At 40.5% G+C, this 22937-nt stretch overlaps 2 protein-coding genes across 2 annotated transcripts; one reads left to right on the top strand and one right to left on the bottom strand.

The window, feature by feature from the left end:
- Positions 1–118: 118 nt before the first annotated feature.
- LOC137946038 (sulfite exporter TauE/SafE family protein 4-like) lies at positions 119–3731 on the bottom strand. The gene is made up of 12 exons (XM_068792199.1): positions 3472–3731; positions 3157–3316; positions 2814–3014; positions 2092–2153; positions 1963–2008; positions 1815–1870; positions 1647–1733; positions 1513–1563; positions 1186–1425; positions 985–1078; positions 756–896; positions 119–657 (listed from the first exon to the last, which is right to left on the bottom strand). The coding sequence occupies exons 1-12, from the start codon at positions 3646–3648 to the stop codon at positions 578–580; spliced, it is 1395 nt and encodes a 464-aa protein (XP_068648300.1). The 5' UTR covers positions 3649–3731; the 3' UTR covers positions 119–577.
- Positions 3732–11676: 7945 nt separating this feature from the next.
- LOC137946873 (late embryogenesis abundant protein ECP63-like) lies at positions 11677–13100 on the top strand. The gene is made up of 3 exons (XM_068793158.1): positions 11677–12438; positions 12600–12724; positions 12809–13100. The coding sequence occupies exons 1-3, from the start codon at positions 11677–11679 to the stop codon at positions 13098–13100; spliced, it is 1179 nt and encodes a 392-aa protein (XP_068649259.1).
- Positions 13101–22937: the final 9837 nt, after the last annotated feature.

The raw sequence follows: 22937 nt of genomic DNA, 5'->3' as shown, positions 1-22937 counted from the left end.
ATGTGTTGAACAATTTGAACCCCACTCCGATTACCAACTCCCATTCATAATGACAAACCATATAATTAAAGCGGAATGAACGAAGTTTGGACGAATGATGAGACGAAGGTGCATTGGAAGGATGGATAGGCCTCCAATTGCTTGCTTTTTTTCTTTTCCAATTTTCATTGCAAATCCTACAGTTTTCACATAGCTTGGCCTTACCCACAATACAGGACTTTCTGAAGCTTGCTCTCTCTCTCTCTCTCTCTCTCTACATGAAAGTTTTTTTCTATCTACATGAGCATCAACTACCAGCAGATATCATTTTTTTTTTTTTTTTCACTTTTCAGTTTCATTTTAGCCTGGACCTGTTATGCTACAATAAATAAGACAGCAATCATCAGGTTTGAGAAGAAGACTTGAGGGAGCACTAACAATGGTGGAAGTCAGCAAGGAGCTAACTCACTAAGAACATCACTCACTGGAGTGTTTATTCGAGTGTTGGGATGGGTCAATTAGGTATTGACGACAAGCCCAGGTAAAATTTGGAGACATCTTTAGTTATGCTTCTCAGAGTAAGAAACCTTGTGCAGGATCATGCATCACAGAAGCTGAGGAATCCCATGTATTCGTGTTGGTTTATCATTTGGATGGTCTTTTCCACACCAATGATGCCTGCAAGATGTTTGAAGAAATGAGTTGTTGAGTATTTTGTCAAGTTTAACACCTTTGCAAACATCTGTAAACAAGTGGATGAATTTGGAGTTCAGTACCCATAGTCAAGGCGCTTGTGAAGATGACAGCAGAAAGAATGAATATAATGATAGAAGCTCTCTTCAGCACTGCCACCAATTTCCTTACAAAGAATTGCCCCCAAAACCCAGCCAAGGCAGAGACTGATATAAGGTATAGAGCTGCAAAGAAGGAAAGCATTTTGGTTAAATAAGTGCCAGCAGTCTGGGGTACCAATAGCAGAAGGAGAGAAAATGGAAATGGACCTACCATATGGGATTGGAAATCTCTTGAGGAAATAAAATTCAACCACAGAAAGAGAGGAGGAGAACATCATAACAAAAGTGGCTGTAGCACTAGCCACCTGCAGTGAGAACAATGAACCATGTAAGAACAACACCATTCATCGTCAACCCAGTAGCTCAAAGTTGATTCAATCAGAAGTGGGCATCTCGATTTCCCTGTTCTTACCTGAGGGATGACTCCAATTTCCAAAAGCAGGGGACCAAGGATGAAGCCACCACCAGACCCTAACAGACCGCCTACAGTTCCTCCTAGCATTCCACATAAAGCGCATAAGAGCAACTGAGAAATGGTCCAGTCGATGGAGGCACCACAAACGGCTTCAGTGTTACCACGGCTCTTCCTCTTCTTGCTTTCACCATATAACTTCACAGCTTCGTAGAAGAAAACGCTCAGGGCAATAGGGATCTGAAACATACATCGTCAACACTACACACTCATTTTCCATTAATCATCACGAACAGATTAATATTGAGATAGGAATAGAGCAAGTACCTGCAGAAAGTTAAGCACCCAAGATACAGGGCTGCAAACAGGCAAATGGGTCTGGAAAAGCAAATTTGAAAAGAAATTAATCACTCATCTCAATATCGATGAAATACATGAAGAAGCTTCCGTCATGTACTTGCCTTAAGGATTTGAAGAAGTAGGAAAGCTACCCAAACAAGGACTAACACCAAAATCTTTTTCCATCTGAAGTTAAAACCCAAAATTTCCTGTAAAAAAACTGTAGCATGAGCATGTGGTAATAATCAATGCCTTTGAACCCATGAAAAAAAGAGGGAGACGGTTCTCACCAAACCTGACTTCTCTTCCTTGGGAAGTAGAGGCTCATACTCTGCATCAATAATTACTGAACAAAGAAGAAGAAAAGAGACAATTTTATAACAATACAAGAAACAATGTAGAAGAACAATTCGCTGAGTTCTAAGTGTGGGACTCTACCTTCTGCATTGGAGTGTGGTAGAGCTTCTCTCTTTTCTGCCTCCTCCTGCAAACTCAACAGGTTACAAAATAGACCTGGTAATAGAAACGAAGAACCGGCGTAAAGTAAACCATCCTTAGCGGTCTTACCTTTATTATTGTCTCTTGTTTCCACATCTCAATCCCCATGGCGAAAGACCTAGATGATGTCCCTGCGTGATAAAAAAAAATCTTAGAAAAGAAATCACTTTGTAGAGCGATGAATATTTTTAAACTTAGTCCAGCAGACAAGCAGAAAACACCAAACTTGGTTCGTCTGAACACAAAAGCGATGCATATTTTTCAACTCAGTCCATGTGCCAACGAGTAGGGCTAACAGTGCTAATTCAGACTTATAATATGAAGGAAAGTTTCTCAGGAACAGAAACGGGGAGGGTCGACGACGAGTCCATTCCAACCTCTGACTCAGTTTCAAGTTGTAACTCGCGACAAGTTCGACCACAAAATGATCGATATCATACAGTCACTCAAGGTCAGACGGCCTAGAAGCTTGTGTCATGGTGAGGCTTCTCAAGATCTCACAGCTATGGGTGGACTGAGTGCACGAGAGTTTGAAAAGGCTGACAACAATCTGGCAATTCTTATCTACATTAATGTAAAAGAATGGAGATGATCCCCACATAGCACAAAAAGGAGACAGAGATTCGCAACCAAAAAGGATACAGCGGTACATCTGTATTTTACAGAAGAAGCCAACTTCAACAGTTTCTCGACTCTTACTGTTGAACGCAGTCAAATGTAATAATCAGGAAGAAACGGCATCTAGGAGGATAGTTGCAGATGCAGTTGCAGGGAGGAGATTATATACTGACCTAGGAAGAGTATGATGATGAGGATGGTGATAAGCCAGTATGGAAAGACCACACTTAAGGCGACGCCGATGGTGATCCCGAGCATAAGCATGGGCTGAAAGAGCAAAGCCAAATCGTAATCTAAGATCGGAACGTCCTTTGATGGATGAGGCACTCGAAGATTGAACCAAACTGATGATATCGAAGCACCCATTATCATACCTTCAAAGAGAAACGAAATCAGAGCAGGAACTAACAGATTACAGGCACAAACAGAGCCAACGGAACAATTAATCAAACACATGCAATCCAAGAGAGAGAGAAAGAGAAAAAAAAAGAAAGAAAGAAAAAAAGAATCTCCCACATTTCGAAAGAGCGGCGGCAGATTTGGTGTCGAAGCCAACGATGAGATTGAGCATCGGCACGAAAATCCCTCCGCCTCCAACGCCACCCACCGTCCCGAAAGCAGATCCCAGAAACCCAATAACCGTCGCCAGAACAATTCGCCAACTAAACTCCAGTTTCTGCAAAGAAACGGATAAATCATTACAAAAAAACACGTGAAAACAGACAGAAAACCAAATAAAGATAAAAAGCAAATAAGATGTCTTTTGTTTTTATTTTAACATCTCCTCAAAAGAAAAAAAAGATGAAACAAGCAGAAAGACCCGAAACATACCGGCCACAATCTAACGCTCTGAGCGAGACCATGATTCTCCAAACCGATAGATACATTCCTCCCAGAAGACGAGAGAAGCGGGTAGGAATGACTTCCATTCTCGAACACGAAGAAAACCGGGAGAATGACACCCATGAAAGCTGCTAGAATACAAATAACAAACCCTCTCGTCTCCATGCTTTCCGAGAAACGAAACAAATTAAGAGAAGAAATTGATCAACAATCGCCGCTGGGATTCAACACAGATAAAACACCACACGTCTCTGGCCAGAAATGCAAGTAAAAATGACAGCCAGTGAAATATATGAACGTGATAATGGCGAAGAGGAGAGGGAAAGGAGGAGAGAGGAAGGCCGGGGATTCTCGTCGTGTACCGGGGTACGCACATGCATCTCTGTTTAGAAAGGCAGGCAAGGCAGTAATTGGGCGTGATGGACAAGTGGCACCACTTTCAACAGAGAGAAGCAGAGGAAAATTTTGGCAAGTAAGCTCACTATATTTGACTCCTTTGACCATCAACCAACGTTCATACACACGTATTTAAAGAACCCTAATTAATACGAGAAAATAGGGGAAAAAATGCAAAAATTGCCCTGAGTAGTCTTAGAGGTTAAAATAAGTATATATTACTCTATGTTACTTAAATGGTACACATAATACATTAAACCTATACCGTAAATAATACCTAGAAATGCAGTTAGATCTACTACTTTTTTCTTTCGTCGGTCTTTAGTTACAAGATATGGTACACATAAATCCGACGATTCTAATACCCGAAGGGTTATATGCCATATACTTCTAAAATGACAATTGACAAGTATAGATATTGTTAGGTAGAATCGAAGGTGGGCGACAAATTGAACCGAATAATGCAAATAACTTTTTAAAAGATGTTTGTACATTTTCATGCAATTTTTGTTTTTTTAAAGAGTGTCTTGTGTTTGCTCAAATCAGATCAAGACCTGTGGAAGACCATGGCTTAATAATTAAGTAGCTGATGATTATGCAATGGAAGATATTAAATTGTGTGATTTTGGTGGGTTCTACACATACGTGGGGGGAACACCAAAGAAACCTAGAGACGACATTCTTATTTCTGGTTGAAAAATCAGTATATACACTTGAGTCCAGGTTGAAAACGAAGGGTTTTGGAGTGTTCTTAATGAGTGGAGGGAAACAGCACTGGGTGGAGAGATGGTGACGAAAACGATTAAAATTGATAATAGCTACGCATCACCAGATTCCCTCTCTGAAATCGACCCGTATAGAAGAAGGTTGTTTTGGTAGGATTCACTCATGACAGGTTGGAATTTTCCGTATTCGTCCGGGAACTGAAAGGTGGCGAGATCATGGCCGCGTTTCTTTACAGTTTTACATAGATTTTGGGAAGAATATCCGTCCAGAATTTTCTTGCAAACTAAAACCACAGACGACACTTGTCCATTTTGATATAAATTACAAATAATGATGGAAAGTAGGTTTATGGAGCGACTAAATTAGATTAGATTTGAATTTTTTGTTGTTCTTGTTCTTGTTCTCAACTCTAATCCCATGTCTATCTAAAGGAACAGTTTTCTTGATTAATCTATATTCGTCCATCTTATGTCGAGACAACCAGACAAGTTAGTTCTACTCATTTAAAATTCCAACTTGTAGTGGGACAAATCCTTTTGTCTGGAACCGATTAATCGATGACAAGCGCACAAGTGATAAAATATCCTTGAAAACTGTCTATCTGGGTTGAAGCAATGAATCAGAGGGAGTGAACGGCGGCGAGACGAAGAGACGACCAGTAGGTGACGGAAACACCACGGAAATTCGAATGCTACAAGAACGTTGAGTTGAAGACGCACCGCCCGCTCCCCAGTCAAACAAACTACTCGTTCCATCATCTCTAATAAACGCCTCTCTCGATTACAGAAATTTCTGTCCTGTAAACTGGAATCGACTCGTTGATTCCTGACGCAGTAATCCTCCAATATTTTCTTTGGGTTTTGGTGATCGGAGAACTTTTGACCGGTAGAAGCGAACTGTAATCTAATAACATTCAGACAGACAAAGCCAATTTACTCGATTTCAGCACTGGAACAAAAACACAGCCGGCTCTCCCAAGTTGGGAGACGTTATGCTTGACGATAATTTTCATTAGAGACATTACGACCTGACTCTGCAATGTCTCTAATGAAGTGGGCAGTAGCTCGTGGTTCAATGGTACTAAGTTCATCGTAATATTCTTTTTATTTATTTTTATAGTTTTAAATGTAGGTTAAAGCTTGAATCTAGCTCAAGCTCAAACTCGATTAAAATTTTTGGGTTTGAGGCTAAGTTTGAGCTCGGATTCAAGTTCAAAGTATTCAGATCAAGCCAAGCTCAAACATACGTAGGTTCGCATTTGGTTCAACTTGATGCCACACCTAGTTTCTGTAAACCTTTCTGTAAAATCTATCTTTCTTATTTCAATAGTTTCATACACTTATATCTATATTTATATACTAAAATTACAATTATTTAATTTTGGTCTCTTGGATCTCCAAAGTTGTGTTATGGAGGATTTCTTCCTCTATTTTTACGGATCTGGAAGAAGTCCTTTTGATCTCACGCTAACAGTCCCCCTCAAGTTAGTGCGTTTGTAGAAGTTCTTACAACAAACTGCTCTTAGTCTGAGACAAAATATACCATATATCCGTTATTCTCGAGCGTTTCATCAAGTACGGTCAACGGAAGTCTATTTCATGTTAGAGGCCCTCGAGATTATTCTAGAATATTTCAATATAGTCACTAGTGTCACACGTCACCTGAGATCATACACCTGGGAGGTGTCAATGCCATCAACATAAGTAGTAGTAATGTCGATGGTCTGAGTCACGACTGAAGCTTTGCTCAAAGCTCCAGTCATTCTCGTGGTCACCTTGACCATGAGCAAAGGAGATCGAAGGAGATCACCTTCCAAATACCCCAGCTTGTCTTTGCCTAAAATATACATCTCGACAACCTGGATAGGTTCGAGTCTAGTCCAACTCGAGCGGGTCGCGACCGAAACTTTGCTCAAAGCTTCAGTCATTCTCGTGGCCATCTCGACTACAAGAAAGGAGATCACCAAACACCATGTTCGTCGCCCCCACTGGTCACCTCGTCGACATCGTATCGTCCGACCGTGACAACCTTGAGGCAAAATGCTACGGTTCCTCCTTTGCCGCCTACACTCCTTCCGACGAAGCCAAGCCTCGTCCCTATACGAGTCTGTCGACAAAGACTGCTGCTTGCACAACGAGCCCGACTGAGCTTCGGACATACGATACGCCGTTCCTCCAACATACCGTAGCTTTCGTTTGTCGGGCTTCGGTTCACCCAGGTCGCCCAACATCACCCCTTGCTCAAGGATTGTCTCCTTGATCCTATCGTACGACTCCATCACGATCATCGCCTGATTCGCCAGTCAGCGAGGACCCTCGCTAGAGGCTTCTCAGCCTCTCTGATTTTGCCATCTGGCTGATAACGTCCACCACAGTCAGGTAGTTCCGGCACTACGCCACGGAAAGTTGTCTGTCAGCTTGCATCCGCGCCTTCTCCTCGTTGATTCCCCGCTTTGGAATTGAGTCTGCAGCAGGAAGCATGCCGCAGGGAGCTCGAAAGATCAAAAGATCTTGATCAAATCTCTGGATTATTAACCCGTTCTGATACCATAAAAACCTTTTTGTAAAATCTATCGTTCTTATTTCAATAATTTCATACATTTACGCCCATATTTATATACTGAAATTTACAGTTATTTAATTCTGGTCTCTCGAATCTCCGAAGTTGTGTTACGGAGGACTTCTTCCTCTATTTTTACGGATCTTGAAGAAGTCCTCTTGATCTCACGCCAACAGTTTCAGCCAAAGCTTGTAAAATAACATTAAATTTCATCAAAGTGACGTGAAATTAAAGTCTGATAATTCGATCAAGTTCAAGCCGTGTTTGAAGCAAAAAATTTCTTTGTCTGTTTGCATCATTGTTTTTCAATCTTTTCTAAATCATAATCTTTGCATGTTTGTCATAACCTGAAACAGAAAATCATTCCGAATGTGAAAATGAGAACAGGGTCCCCTAACGTCATTGTAGTCTCACCATAGCCAGTCGATTTTAATGACTCTGTGCTATCATTCTTCTTCTACTGAGTGAAATCTTTACATTTTCAGTATTGGAAATCTTCATTACACCTTGAATTGATCGAATATACATTAACATGAGCAAAACCGTTTTCCTTTTGGTGCCCCATGAAAACTGCCTCCACTCTTTCTAGCATCATCCGTTCCTGTAACCGATAAGCATTGACGTCTTTCTATTCAGATTCAGCAATATCGATTCATAAAGTCCATGGTATATCACCCAGAAATATAACCCATCAAGTGATCTGACTTCATTTGAGTCCTTCACCTGAAGGGAGTAGGGGTCACATTCCCTTCTTTCTCCTAATCTAGAGAGAGGAAGGAGGCTGACATGCTCTACTTTCCTCAATAAGAATGGTGCAAGACGTGCTTTGCTCCTGTTATTTGATGTCTCCTACAAGCCTCTCTTATGTTTCATTTTCGTTTGCTTTCATGGCAAATCCATCCGCCATTATCAATGTCTCTTCAACCAGCTCAAGAAATGCCACAGCAGTTCAGTCACTAGTGGCCTCTAAAATATCATCGTCGCAACGAAAAGGTAAACAGATATATTAATAGGAAAAATATTCATTGAGTTCACGACATAGTTCCAGCCTCTGCAGATAGGGGCCTCCAAGAACAGTCGGAGAACCTCACTATTCAGCATTTGTTACTACTGACATGAAAACGATGATCGTTGGCCTTTCCCCTGCTATATCAGGATCAGATTATTCCTCCATTTTAATCTGTCATTTCCATTTTTTCTTAAAGATTTTTAAGTCAGCCTCGTCCAAAGTCTTCTTTTACAACCTCCTTTTCTTGCTCAGCCATTAATCTACATGCATTCAACCCTTCATCGTAGCACCTCAGGTCTCCCACCCAACAGATCATTTCTGGTGTAGTACTACTCCCAAAAGTGTTCTTTAACATGTCCATTTAAATAAGGGAATCTTTATAAAATATCCTTTAAAAATAGCTAAATACCCTTATTTTAAATTTATTCATTAAAATACCCAACTTTGACTAGTCAACCGCTACATAGTCCACTAGCCACATCATCATTGATCGCCAACTTGGACAACACATCACCCTTGCCATGCCAGCTCTTATTTCTTCTCCTTTTTTCTGCTTTCATCCTTTATTTTTCTCCCCTTTTTAAAATGTAAAAGAGGCAGCAGAAAAGTATTACTTCTATTTTTTTTCTTCTGCCACATTGGCGGTTTCGGCTGATGTGGCTCGTTGACTATCCAGTGTGGCAAGTCAATACTTTGACCTGGTCAAAATTGGGTATTTTGACGAAGAAATTTAATAGATGGGTATTTTACTAACTAATTTTTTAAACGAATATTTTTATAAAATCCCCTTTAAATAATTGTAATTCATGTTGTGAGATCTGATAAAATATTATGTGTTAATAGTCAACCTACCTAATCGGTTCTGTTGCAACCTGACCAACAGGCGGAGTTCCACGCTAAAGAACTTCAAGATAATCTTAAAAATGGCTTGAGGAGAAAAAAGAAAAACGGAAAAGAAAAATCCTAGCCATTATCAAAACTGATGTTATGAGTTCCATAAGAGATTGTTATTCCAAATATTGGTGAGGCACATCAAGAAAATTTTGTTGAAGAAGGTTAACACAATAACACACCAAACCTACCATTGTCTTCTCTTTATCAAAGAAAACTAGGGTTTGAGTCTAAAGGGGTGGGGTTCTAATTTATTCAAGGATGGGTAGAGACAAAGCTAAAATGAGAGAGGCTAAGATGGTGTGTCAATTCATGAGGATCCAACAAGTTTTGTAGGAATAAGTGGAGACAAGTTTCTTGGATGGGGACTGAGTTGAAAATCTAACTTATGTGACTGTATTGATGGCAAGGTTGCTTTCCCAAACTAAGTTTTGGTTCAACTCATTGCCATCTCTAACACTATGGTCCTTTTTATATATCTTCAATTTATGGAATTAGCGACGTAATGTCTTTGAAATATTTAAAATTATAATTTCTTTGATGGTTTTTGTTCAACCTAGTTTGTACTTAAATCATTAGTTAAATAGGCTCCGAGAACTCGTATGAGAAGTAGGAGAAGTAGAAGAAGGACGACGAGTAGAGAGGAGATAGAGTTAGATGCCATATTGGACCACATGTAAAATAATCCATTTCTTATTTTTCATGTCACAAGGTTGCAACCAACAAATGATAGTAGCTAGTAGTATATCTTTTATTAATTCTCCGCTCAACGTAATCTAAATAAAAAAAACAAGTGATGTTGAGGTGGCTTATGGGGCTTAAACAACAATATTTTGCCATAGACTTCTTTTATGTACTCAATGTTCTATGCACCACGTCCAAGTTAATTTTATAAGGGTTTTTTCATAATTTGACTTACTAGATTGATTAACTAAGCTTATGTGAATGGATAATTGTAGCATGGTCGTATAGTCAACTAGTTATCAAAAGTGGGTCTTGTCTTTTAATACAGAATTTTGCTCATAATGGAGGTTCACATTCACATCCATGGCACCAAGTAAACCATTGCATGTGAATAAATCACCTATATATTTTCCTTAGGTCCGAAAATACCATCTTTGCTTTGCTTTATGTTATGTCAATTTCAAGGAAATCCTTTTAGTGAATGTCCTTGGTTTGAAAGTGCTATTTGATGTTATAACCTTGATTCCCTCTTGATCACCATTTGAGATAATAATATTATTTACATAAATAATTAGTACCATGATGCATGTTGGCAGACAGGGCCCAAACCCACAAGACCAAGGAAGACCCACATATCAAAGTGTATTAGAAGATGGGCCTAAGCCCATAAGTCCAAGGAAGACCCATACAACCAAGAGATGTAAAAGATGGGCTCAAGGCCCACAGATCAAGGAGAAGGCCCATAAACCTACATACATTGATGGCATGATGGTAAATAAATGGTCATCTCATAGAGATGGCATTGATGTGATTAAGCTAAAGTTCTAGGGTTAAAACCTTAAACCCTATTTTCAAGGGTATTATTGTAATATAATAATTTCATAAATCTATAAATAGAGTTTTAGGGGGAGGGTAAGGAATAATCAATTTCATAACCCTTCTTCCTCCAGTTTTCTCCCAATGGGTTTCTTTCCCTTTTTCTCCATGAGGTAAATTCATGGAGTCCTGAAAATCAATAATGAAAATATTCCTCTTGCCAATTAAATCTAATCTAGTGGTCTGGATGACTTCATATGAAACTAGTTATAACCACCTAAGTGAACTTATCAAACCGTGCTCTTAAACTTTGTTTCAAGCTACTTATTACCTTATTTAATTGACAAACTCTATCCAACTCCCACAAAATAACACATCTTATAATAGGTTATTCTACGTAAACATGTTTAGAAATATATATTTGCATAAGAAGATAATTTTGAAATAACTAGTACTACAAAATTGTCACGGTGTTTGATGTCCCCAAATATTTATAAGACTTAATCGATACATATATGATTTGTAAGGTTCCAATACATATTTTTTGATACATCTAATTGACCATCAAACTAGTAGGATGATTGGTTTTGGTCCAACTCATTAGATTGAATTTGACCATGGGTCTAAGTGAATCCAATAGGGTCATTTTTTAATATTTTTTTGTATGTATTATTTTATTAAAATTAAAATGAATTAGTTGATACGTATACCATCATGGCTTTCAATCTACATATAAATTTCAATTTATATATATATTATATATAAGTACCAATCAGGCAAGTATGGTCAAAAAGGCTTTTCCTTATGAAAAAAAAAAAAAAAAATTCAATTCTAATTCGACAACTCGATACCCGTGCCAACTGCACCGGTCGTAGGCAATCCAACGACCCTCATTCTTCACACCACGTGTTACCTTTCTGATTTTGTATACGTGTCTTGAGAATAGTAATGTTCGCGACACGTCTCCTTAGTGAACCTACGTGTCAGCTCGAGGGACATTTGTTGCTCCTTTTATGTCAGTCATTTTGCCTTCTTGTAAAAGAGTAGCAAGCTGCAATTCAGAGACTCCGAATAGGTCGAGAAATCAAGAACAGAGAATTAAGAGATTGATCATGGCGTCCAGAGAAGAAAAGGAAGAACGAGCTGAGGCCGCTGCTAGATGGGCTGCCGACGAGATACGTGACAGCAGACTTCAAGCGGAAAGGGAAAAGAACGACTCCGCCACGGAGGAGCATCAGCAGCAGCAACAGCACCGGCCCACCGGCGTGCTTGGTACCCTCCAAGAAGGCACTAATTCTATCTTCAAAGCCGTTCATGGCACCTACGAGCATGCCAAGGAAGCTGCCTCTGGTAAGGCACAGGATGCCGCCGAGAAGACTGCGGAGGCAAAGGAGTCCGCCAAGGAGAAGCTCGGAAGTGCGACCGACTCGGCCGCCGAAAAGGGACGTGAGACGAAGGGCATCGCTGCTGATAAAACTAGGAACGTGACTGGCACCGCGACCGACAAGACTCGGGAGTATAAAGATTCTGCTGGGGAGAAGACTCGAGGCGCTGCAGAGACGGCGGCTGGAAAGGCAAACGAGTATAAAGATAAAACCGCAGAAAAGTTGGGAGAGTACAAGGATTATGCTGCAGAGACGACAAGAGAAGGGAAAGATGCAACCGTAAGAAAGATGGGAGAAGCTGCAGAGAAAACGGGGGAGTACAAGGACTCCTTGAAGGAGTCGGCAAAAGAGGGGAAGGATACTGCTGTGGGAAAGATTACTGGTATGAAAGACTCTGCAGCGGACGCGGCAAGGAAGGCGATGGATTACCTGACCGGTAAGAAAGATGAGACAAAGGATAAGACGGCGGAGGCAGCAGAAGCAGCGAAGGTAAGATTGGTTCACTTTCACAAAAAAATGTTTAAATCATCTCTTTGTTCCAATTTAGCTTCATTCTCAGTTCGAGCTATTGTCATTATATGATATTTTTCATGTCTGATCTTCGGTGGAATTTATGGTTTGAATGCTTTTGCGTCTGCATGTCTGAACAGGAAACTCTGAGAGACACCGAGGAAGAGGCACGGAAGAAAATGCAAAATGTGAGACTGAGTGATAAGGACGACGCGGATGAAGAGAGAAAGAGAAAGGAAGCCGATCAGATTACTGCGGCCGAAAGGTAATACACTTTCTTCTGGGTTTATAGTCTCATAATGCTAATTGGAGAAAATTGAAATTAACATTTATACTGCGTTATTTGAAGAGGAACCGCCGGCAAGAACACCATATTCGGCTCTATTGGAAGTGTCACTGGTGCGATCAAGGAGAAACTGACCGGTCCCAAGGAGGCTGCAGAGCAGAAAGAAAAGGAACGAGAGGATGGAGATGGGAGAGAAGAAACAAGAGTTGTGGTGGCGGTGGAGGAAATCGATCCTCTCGACAATGTCGTGGAACGTGCGAAGTTTACAGATCAGGAAACCGGGCAGACCTTCAATGACGTTGGGAAGATTGGGGGCGAAGGAACTGGGCGTGTGGATCGCCATGGAAAAATGTGATCAGAAGCGCCTCTGCAAACAATTAGAGGTCTTTGGTGGCTTCCTGTTTACTAGAGTTGGAAGGTTTGTGGTGTGGTTGTCGGTCGTTAGATCTCTTTTGAATGTAATTAAAACGTCTAATCATATGTATTAGAAATCTGGATCGAAAAGAAAAGAGCCGTTGCTCTCTGTTCGTCGGGTCGAGGGGACGAAGACTGTTTCGTGATCAAATCTTTATTAAAAACACTGTTACGCATAACAAGTATGATTTATACAGTGAAATGTAAAAAAGGGTAAAATGGTAAAATATAAAAAATAAATAATGAATATATTAAATTACATTCTAATACTCCCCCCTCAAGGTGGCTTGTAAATATCCTTGCCTCAAGGTGGCTTGTAAATATCCTTGATGTCCATCTTGGACAACAAAGGTGGGTGGCTTGTAAATATCCTTGCCTCAAGGTGGCTTGTAAATATCCTTGATGTCCATCTTGGACAACAAAGGTGGGTAGAAGGAAGAGGTTTAGTGAATATGTCGGCTAACTGGTACTGAGAACGAATAGGAAGTAACTTGAGGACGTCCAAAGTAACACGTTCACGAATAAAATGACAATTGATCTCAATATGTTTTGTACACTCATGAAATGTGGGGTTTGAGGCAATATGTATCGCAACTTAATTGTCGCAATAGAGCAATGCAGGAGAGGCAACCTTGACTTGAAAATCTTGAAGAAGTTGCTGCAACCAAATGATTTCACTGGATGATTTCACTGGCAGTAGAAGAGAGAGCGCGATATTCAGCTTCGGCGGAGGAGCGAGAGATGGTGGTTTGCTTTTTGGCCTTCCAAGAGACCAAAGAATCACCAATGAAGATGCAAAAGCCTGCAGTAGAGCGGCGAGAATCGAGGCATGATCCCCAATCAACATCCGAGTAAGCGCGTACCTGCAAGGAAGAAGTAGAAGAAAACAACAAACCTTGACCAGGACTGGTCTTGAGATAACGAAGCAAGTGATGTACTGCTTGGAGATGAGGAAGGCGGGGTTTAGCCACAAATTGAGTGAGCTTGTGAACGGCAAAAGTAATGTCGGGACGGGATAAGGTGAGGTAAAGAAGTTTCCCAATAAGTCACCGATAGTGGGTGATATCAAGAAGCAGGTCACCATCAGTGGCAGTTAAATGAAGTTTGGGATCCATGGGAACACTAGTGGGTTTACAAGCTAGGTAACCTAAGTCTTCAAGTAATTTTAAGGTGTAATGACGTTGAGAAAACACAATACCGGTTTTGGACTGAGCAATTTCAAGGCCAAGGAAGTGCTTAAGACAACCGAGGTCCTTGAGCTTGAACTGAGTGTGCAGAAATTGTTTGAGTTCAGCAATAGTAGGAGATGAAGGGCCAGAAAGGATGATATCATCCACATAAACCAATAGTACAACAAAGGAGGAACCATGATCTTTGGTGAAAAGGGAGTAATCAAATTTCGATTGGAGAAAGCCAAAATTGATTAAAACATGAGAAAATTTGGAATACCATTGCCGCGAAGCTTGTTTGAGACCATAGAGGGACTTGTGAAGCATGCAAACGAGCCGGCTGTGGGATGAAGAGGACTCCCCCTGTCGAAGATAGCCAAGAGGAAGATCCATGTAGATTTCTTCAAAAAGGTCACCGTTTAAGAAAGCATTGTTGACATCAAGCTGGGCTAGATGCCAATTATGAGAGGCGGCAAGGGCAAGAAGAACCTTCACAGTGACCAATTTGGCCACAGGGGAAAAGGTGTCAACAAAATCTAAACCTTCTTGTTGGGTGTAGCCTGTGGCTACCAAACGAGCCTTATACCGCTCAAGAGAACCGTCGGATTTAAGCTTGATTTTATAGACCCATTTGCAACCAATGGAATGTTTATCAGGAGGGAGAGAAGTGACGGTCCATGTGTTATTGGTTTCCAGAGCGTGTAATTCATCCAGCATAGCTAACCTCCATTCAGGGCACTTTACAGCTTGGTGATAATATTGAGGTTCAAGTTTAGTAGAAACATTGAGTGCAAACAGTCTGTGCGAATCAGAAAGGGAATGATAAGAGATGTAGTTAGAGATCGGATAAGGGTGGAGGGGAAAACAGACGAAGAAGAACCAGCAAGCAAATTGCAGTGATAATCCTGCAAGTAAGAAGGTGGATGGATTGTCCTAGTAGATTTGCGAAGAGAAGTGCCAGTAGATGTAGAAGGAACAAACACTGGAAGAGGATATCAGAAACAGGAGTATCAGAATTAGCTGGTGAATCATGAATGGAGGAAGAAGCAAGGTCTGGCAGAGAAGGAGTTTGTAGAAAGGAATGGGGCAGAACCAAATCAGGAAAGAGATCAGGAACTGTATTTGAACTGGTGATGGCATGAAAAGGGAAAACTTCCTCATGGAACGTTGCATCTCTAGAAATAAAAACATGTTTGGTCTCTACATCATAGAATTTATAGCCTTTGACACCAGCAGGATAACCAAGAAACACACAAACGCGAGCACGAGGGTGGAACTTAGTGCGATGAGCAGCTAAGGTGGAAACAAAAGCTAAACAACCAAAGACTCTAAGAGAAGGATAATCAGGAGCCGTGTTGTAGAGTAATTGAAAAGGTGTGTTGTGTCGCAAGAGAGGAGATGGAGTTCTATTAATCAAGAAAACCGCAGTAAGAATGCAGTCTGTCCAAAAAGTGACAGAAATACGAGATTGGAAGAACAGGGAGCGAGCCACATTCAAGAGGTGTTAATGTTTTCTTTCAACAACTGAGTTTTGCTGAGGTCGTTCAACACAGGAAAACTGGTGTAAGACTCCTTGATCTTGAAAAAACTCAACAAAAGATAACTCAGGGGCATTATCGGATCGGAAAACTTTGATTTTAGCATTAAACTGAGTAAAAACCATATGAAAAAAATGCGGTATCACAGAGATAGCATCTAATTTAGTTTTTAACAGAAAGATCCAGGTAAATCGAGTGCAATCATCGACAAGAGTTAAGAAGAAACGATGGCCAGTATGAGAAACAGTCTGATAGGGTCCCCAAATATCACAGTGCACAAGATCAAAAGGAAATTGAGACAAGTTATTGTGAGATTCAAAAGATAGTCGACGTTGTTTAGCAAGAGGACAAATATAACAAGGATCTGATTTTTGTAATTTAGTTACATCGCAATTCAACTGATCCTTCAAAAAATCAAGTCGCTGGAAAGAAATGTGTCCTAGGCTATTATGCCAAACATGGGCTGAAACATTGTTAACAAAAACAGGAGAAATATAATTCAAGCTCCGAGCATTGAGGACATAAAGATCTTGGACTCTGTCACCCTTGCCAATCGTCCTCTGGGTGGATAGATCCTGGATAACAAAGCAATCAGGAAGAAAACTTACTGTAAGGCCAGAGTCAGTAACAAAAGCACTAACAGAGATCAAGTTGAATTTGAATTGAGGAACAAATAGTACGTTTTTAAAGTACAAGGCGAGAATGCAATTAAATATCACCAGCAAGATGGACTAAAAGTTGAGTGTTATTGGGTAAAGTAACTGTAGTGTGAGGGATAACATGCAAAGAAACAAAAACAGGAGCGTGAGAGCAAATATGTCGAGTAGCTCCTGAGTCGACAATCCATGATTGAGGTGAAGAAATTAAAGGATTTAAGGAGACAGAAAAACAAATACCTGCCATGCAGTGGGATGTAGAAGATTCCGGAGCAGTGGTGACTTGTGCGGAGCTACTCAGGTGTGTAGAAAGCATGGACACGAGCTGTTGAAATTGAGCTGAGTCAAGATTCTGCACAAGACTCCCAACAGAACTAGAACCGGGGCCATCAACAGCAATGGAAACCTGATGAGCAGCAGCATGAGAATGTGGCGTGGGTGTGGAGGCGGGTCCAGTCGGATAGCCATGGATCTTGAAGCAACGAGCAATAGTATGGCCAACGGTCTTGCAATGAGTACAATAATACTTATCCTTGTGCGGATTCCGGGGAGCATGGGAATTCTGATTCCGAGAAGCATTGGGATGCGGATTCCGGGGAGCATTGTAAGTTGGTTGAAATTTCTGAGAGGTGTGGGGGCCAGATTTATGAACATCGGGCTGCCCAGATTTAAACGCGAATGCCATTGTGTTGGTGGGGTTATGCGAACTCGAGACTTGAGGGATCCTTCGTTGTTGTTCCTCTTGGACAACCAGAGAAAAAACACGATTAAGAGGAGGCATCGGATCCATGAGGAGCAGCTGACCACGAACATGGGAGAAAGAGTTATCAAGGCCCATCAAGAAGGACATGACATACTCCATGTTGTGGTAATCAATAAGATCCTTAACTCCACCACAATATTTTCCACAAGAGCAATGAGGACGGTAATTGTTCAATTCTTCCCATAGGGTCGTCAGCTTCGTGAAATAAGTGTTTATAGAATCCTTGTCTTGGCGCAAGTTCATCAATTCCCTTTTAAGTTGAAAAATGCGCGGACCATTGCGCTGTTGATAACGATCCCAAATAGCGAGCCAAATTTCGCGGGCAGAAGCAGCAAACATAACACTCGCAGAGATTTCCTTGGAAACTGAATTTAAAATCCAAGAGATGACAATATTGTTATTCCGGGTCCAGGAGTTCAACAAAGGAGGATCAGCACTTTGAGGTATAGGTATAGAACCATCGATAAAACCCGCTTTATTCTTCACAGATAAGGCAAGGGACATTGCACGGCTCCAACTGGTGTAATTTTCACCAGTAAGTAGCTGTGAGACAAGAACTTGCTCGGGGTTGTCCGAATGGTGAAGATAGTATGGGTGTGAAGGTTCGTCAAAAGTGGAACGAGTCGAACTGGTACGAAGACCAGAATCAAAAACGCCCGTAGATGAATAAGTCTCCATGGACTCCCCAAGAAGGTACTAATGAAGGTCTGGGATGTAACCTAAGAAGGCAACAGAAAAAAATTTGAACAACAAATGGAGCACAACACACCATTCGGCCAGCCACAAACTTAACCTTCATGGCCAAATTTAGAGGCAAATTAGGTCACGGTAATGGCGCCAGAGCACCACCACCGAAAACAATGAAAAAAAAAAACAAAAATTAGAGAGAGCACCAGCTCTCGGCCAAATGCAGAGATAAATTTTGGTCACGACAACGACGCCAGAGCACCACCGAAACAGGGTCAAAACGGCCCTCATGGCAACAGCGCCAGAGCACCACTGAAACAGGGGCAAAACGGCCCTCACGGCAACGGCGCCAGAGCACCACGACCGAAACAGGGGCAAATCAGCCCTCACGGCAACGGCGCCAGAGCACCACGACCAAAAACATCCATTCTTCACAGTAGAGACGCTATCTCGCCGAGAAAGAAAAAAACACGCAGGAGCATAGCTGCTGTCGAAAAAAAAATTTAGGAGGAAGATGAAATCTAACCTCTGTGTCGGGAGATCAGCTGAAATCAGGTCGCCGATGACCGTCGCCGAAATGGGTCGCCGAAATGGGCGAAACGAGTCACCGGAAATAGGTTGCCAAAAGGTATGTCGTCGGAATCGTCGAGAGAAGGGTCGCTGGCCGAAAATACTCAGAGGATGAGGATCATCCGCTCTGATACCATATTAGAAATCTGGATCGAAAAGAGTCGTTGCTCTGTTCATCGGGTTGGCAACGGTCGAGGGGACGAAGACTCTGTTTCGTGATAAAATCTTTATTAAAAACACTGTTACGCATAACAGGTAGATTTATATAGTGAAATGTAAAAAAGGGTAAAATGGTAAAATACAAAAAATAAATAATGAATATATTGAATTACATTCTAATAATATGTATGCGTTAGTATGATGATCCAACGGCATTTCGAACATTTCATATTTGCTTGTTTGGTTGGTCATGAATAGAACTGGAGGTCTGGGGTGGGTTCTGTTCGCCATTTACAGGGTCTCCAAGTGGCGGACATTTTACATTTTTTTTCCACTACAGTTGTTTGTCTTTCTTCTGCAAGTTGCGCTGGTTTCAGAAGAAGCTAGTTGTTGATCAATTAAAATCATCGTAGCAGAACCGAATCGAGTCAATCAAGGGAACAAGATGTCTGGCCCTCTCCACAAAACAAAATATATCTGGTTTTCTCCTCTAAAACAAAAATCACACTCCTATAGTTGGAAAATTTCTTTGGTACATGGATTAAGACACGGATTAAGATACTCTATTATACAAAACAATGTCTTAACATTGTAGATACTCTATTATACAAAACAATGTCTTAACATTGTAGAAATAGGTTTGTCTTTTTTCGCATGCCTCTATACTTCTCCCACCCCGACACTAAGTCTAATTTCACTTTATGCCAAACTTTTTGGCAATCCTCCTAATTATTTTAAACTACACAGTTTTCTTGATCCCACTACATCTCGTTTTTATGTGTCACGTCATCTTAAATTCATTTGATCCCACTACATCTCGTTTTTATGTGTCACGTCATCTTAAATTCATTGAGTCTATTTTCCCTTCACTTCACTTCACTCTCATCTTGACTGCCCCTTATCTGACACTCTCCCACTCGGGTTCCTCTGTGTCCCTCGACTACTGGCACATCATCTGCAGTTTTGATCCCTGCGCCCCCGGCCAACCCTATTCACGATCCCCCTCCTCAACCCTCTCCATCACCACTCCCCACTCCAACCCACAGTCCCACTTCGGCTGACCTGCACCCATCATCCCTATCTACCCCCCTCCCCCCCCCCCCCCCCCCCTGCGTTATTGTCACCAAATCCAAGAACAACATTTATAAACCCACAACCCAAGTTCCCGTATCTGCCAACCGTAAACCCACAACTCTAACTCAAGCTCTCACCAATCCTGAATGGCTCCAGGCTATGTCTGATGAGTATGATACTTTTGTTCAAAATAGTACTGTTATGGTCCCTAGTCATGGATAAAGTAACGCGGCATGGGAGTTGTGAATCCAACACTGTAAGTGAGTTACTGAACTCGGTAAGGAAGAAGAAAAATCCTTTCTTGGTACTGATCTCGGATTGGAAGGGGAAACGCTCTCTTATGAAGTTAATATGCTATTGGATGGTAAGGGCAGAGAGCCCCTACTGTTGCTGCTCGGACAGGAGGAGAAAGACCCCTCTTTTGATCACGGAAAAGAGGGTTTGGATCCCTCTTGGTTGCTCCTCGTGATAGGGCTAGAAAGCCTCAATTTTGTATAACTTTTGGATCACGTCTTAGGGCTTCCTTACATTCTTCTTGGTGGTATTGATGCTTCAATTAATGGCACTAGTGCTGCTCGTGATAAGAGGATGGAGAATCGTCTTTTCTTGCTCGAAAAGGAGGGTAGGGACCCTCTCTTGCTGCTGTTGATGAAAAGGAGGTTGAAGCCTCTGTTTGAACTCGAAAAAGGGACAACAAACTCCCTTCTCTTCTTCTATATGGATTAATGGAATAGCAATCAAGGGATGATGGAAAGATATTCAGATTTTGAGGGAACTTGGACCTAGAGCTCATCAAGGAGACCTCCAAACCCTAGAGCTCATCAAGGAGAACTCCAAACCCTGTTTACCTAATTCAAGACTTGCCATTTTCTCATTCCTTTGCCCCCTAAGTAGGCTTGACGTCCCCCCTAGTTTTAGGGTTAAATATTACGATTCTGTCCCTATGGCAATTTAACTTAAATAATGAATGAAAAACGAATTTAAAACAATGTGGAAAGAAAAAAATTAACTCTGTAACTTAGTGCGTCTCCATTGTATGACTCGGTTAGCTATTGAGTCTACAATAGGTACATGGAAACTTGTTCCCTCACAAAATCTGGTTGGTTGCAAATAGATTTCTTGTACTAAATATCTTTCAACCAGCGCCTTGAAGTTGATTATCATAAAATATTTAGTCCTATTGTCAAGCCTACCAATATTTGCATTGTTCTTAGCCTTGCAGTAAGTCGTAGTCGGTCGCTTCGCCAACTTAATGTCAATAATGCGTTTCTCCAAGGTAGGGGTGGCATCGAGCCGAGCCGAGCCCGAACCTGCCTATGTTCGAGCCGAGCTTGATTTAAATATTTTGAGCCGAGCTTCGAGCCGAGGCTCATCTCGAGCCTAAAATTGTTATCGAGCTCGAGCCCAACGAGTTCGAGTCGAGCTTCGAGCCGAACTCGAGCCTCAACATACATTTAAAACTTTTCAAAAATTATATACCAAATAATATATATATATATATATATAAAATTATGTATACATTTTACATAAATTTGGACATAACCTATATATATAATACATGTATAAGATTGGGCATACTTAAAATTAAGTATAATCTATATATATAATACCTGTATAAAATTCGACATGATCTCTATATAAAATTGGGCATAATCAACATACATAATACCTGCATAAATACTCCATAAAATTATTTATACATTCCATAAACACTCCAATAAATTGTTTATACATTCCATAAAATAGTCTAAACACTCCATACACTGCATAATATTATAAATAAATTCCATACAATAATCAAACACAACAAAATTAAATGAAATATTACTATCAATTTACAATCACCCAAATAAAAATTATAAATCCATTATAAATTTACAAACTATAGTTATTTCTCTTTATGCTAGAAAATAATATACGTCTTTGCTTGAGCAAAATCTCCACCTATGACTAAAACAAAAAATAAAATTAGTTATTGTCAGATAAAAAAATACTCTTCCACTAGTAGTTACTTAATGTCATTAAAAATATTAAAATTACCATGATGAGAAAAACATGAAAAATCATGTAGTTGGTAGCATTATCTCTACACTCTTCTTCTCAGGCTGTAATCATAAAACAAAATTTTAATAAATAAAACTAAAAAATATCGCAATAAATAATTAATCAAAGAAATTCACCTTTTGATTTTTCTTTATACCATGAAGAATCCGAACCCAGCCAGTGTCACAAATCAAAGTTTGAAATGTATTTGGTACCAAGGAAGAACTATACGAGTCTATTACTTTACTACCAGCACTAAATAATGACTCTGAAGCTACTATAGATATGAGAATTATAAGGGGGGTTAGTCAACAAACTTAAAATTTGAAGTTCATCTTCATCTCCTGCTTCAAATTCATTTAATTCCTCTACATGAAATTCAATTTCAAACTTGGTGTTAGTGTGGGCAAGTTCATAGACATTGGAAAACAGTTTCCAATGTTAGTGCCCCAAAATAAGAAAAATATAAAAAACAAGAAAATGAGTAACTTGTAATAGTATACTTAATTAAAACATAATATTTAAACCCTAAATTAAGTAAAACAAACATGATTACAACACAAATAAGTAATTTAATGTGTAATTAATATATTAATTAATTAAATTAGATATTATATTATTTATTGATTGCTGTTTATTATACATTAATACAATAATTACATGAGCCAATTAACTGTGTACATGATTAACTATAAAAAATAAAAAAATAAACAGAAAAATTTGATCAAATGCTAACTTTAACATATTATATTTTTACGTATTATTGCATATTCCAGACAAAAAACAGGTTGAGAATAGGATTTGCAAGTTTTTTTTTTTTTTTTATAAAAACCACACGTGTGAACTGCACGTGCGAGTTCGCACGCTGTGCGGGACGGAGCGTCGAGGGGGGAAAGATAATATCACCCCCTCAGCTTAGGTCTCCAAAACTTTAGGTCTCCGGGGGTTCCCGTTCCGGCGAGAGCGGTGGCTGGCTGATTGGACGGCGGCAGCAGGCGGTGGTAGGGGGTGACGACAACAGGAGAGGGTCCAGAGCAGCTGCTCTAGTTGAGGTACGACGAGGTGAGGGCGACGCTACGGGAGTCGACGACGACGACGATGAGAGGCAAAGAAGGCGAT

Source organism: Aristolochia californica, unplaced genomic scaffold (genome assembly GCF_029961685.1).
Source record: "Aristolochia californica isolate CCGP_79_NKW_82.1479 unplaced genomic scaffold, dmAriCali1.0.hap1 SCAF_12, whole genome shotgun sequence".
NCBI lineage: Eukaryota > Viridiplantae > Streptophyta > Magnoliopsida > Piperales > Aristolochiaceae > Aristolochia > Aristolochia californica.
The sequence above is the reverse complement of the archived record's forward strand: the minus strand, read 5'-3'. Positions and strand labels throughout refer to the sequence as shown.

Excerpts from the sequence above, each read along its gene's own strand:
- LOC137946873 (XM_068793158.1), top strand. The coding sequence starts at position 11,677 with ATGGCGTCCAGAGAAGAAAAGGAAGAACGAGCTGAGGCCGCTGCTAGA. Across the intron at positions 12,439-12,599 it reads AGGCAGCAGAAGCAGCGAAG|GAAACTCTGAGAGACACCGA; the intron begins GTAAGATTGGTT and ends ATGTCTGAACAG. Across the intron at positions 12,725-12,808 it reads CAGATTACTGCGGCCGAAAG|AGGAACCGCCGGCAAGAACA; the intron begins GTAATACACTTT and ends CGTTATTTGAAG.
- LOC137946038 (XM_068792199.1), bottom strand. The coding sequence starts at position 3,648 with ATGGAGACGAGAGGGTTTGTTATTTGTATTCTAGCAGCTTTCATGGGT. Across the intron at positions 1,426-1,512 it reads GGGTGCTTAACTTTCTGCAG|ATCCCTATTGCCCTGAGCGT; the intron begins GTACTTGCTCTA and ends TGTATGTTTCAG. Across the intron at positions 897-984 it reads GAGATTTCCAATCCCATATG|CTCTATACCTTATATCAGTC; the intron begins GTAGGTCCATTT and ends CCTTCTTTGCAG.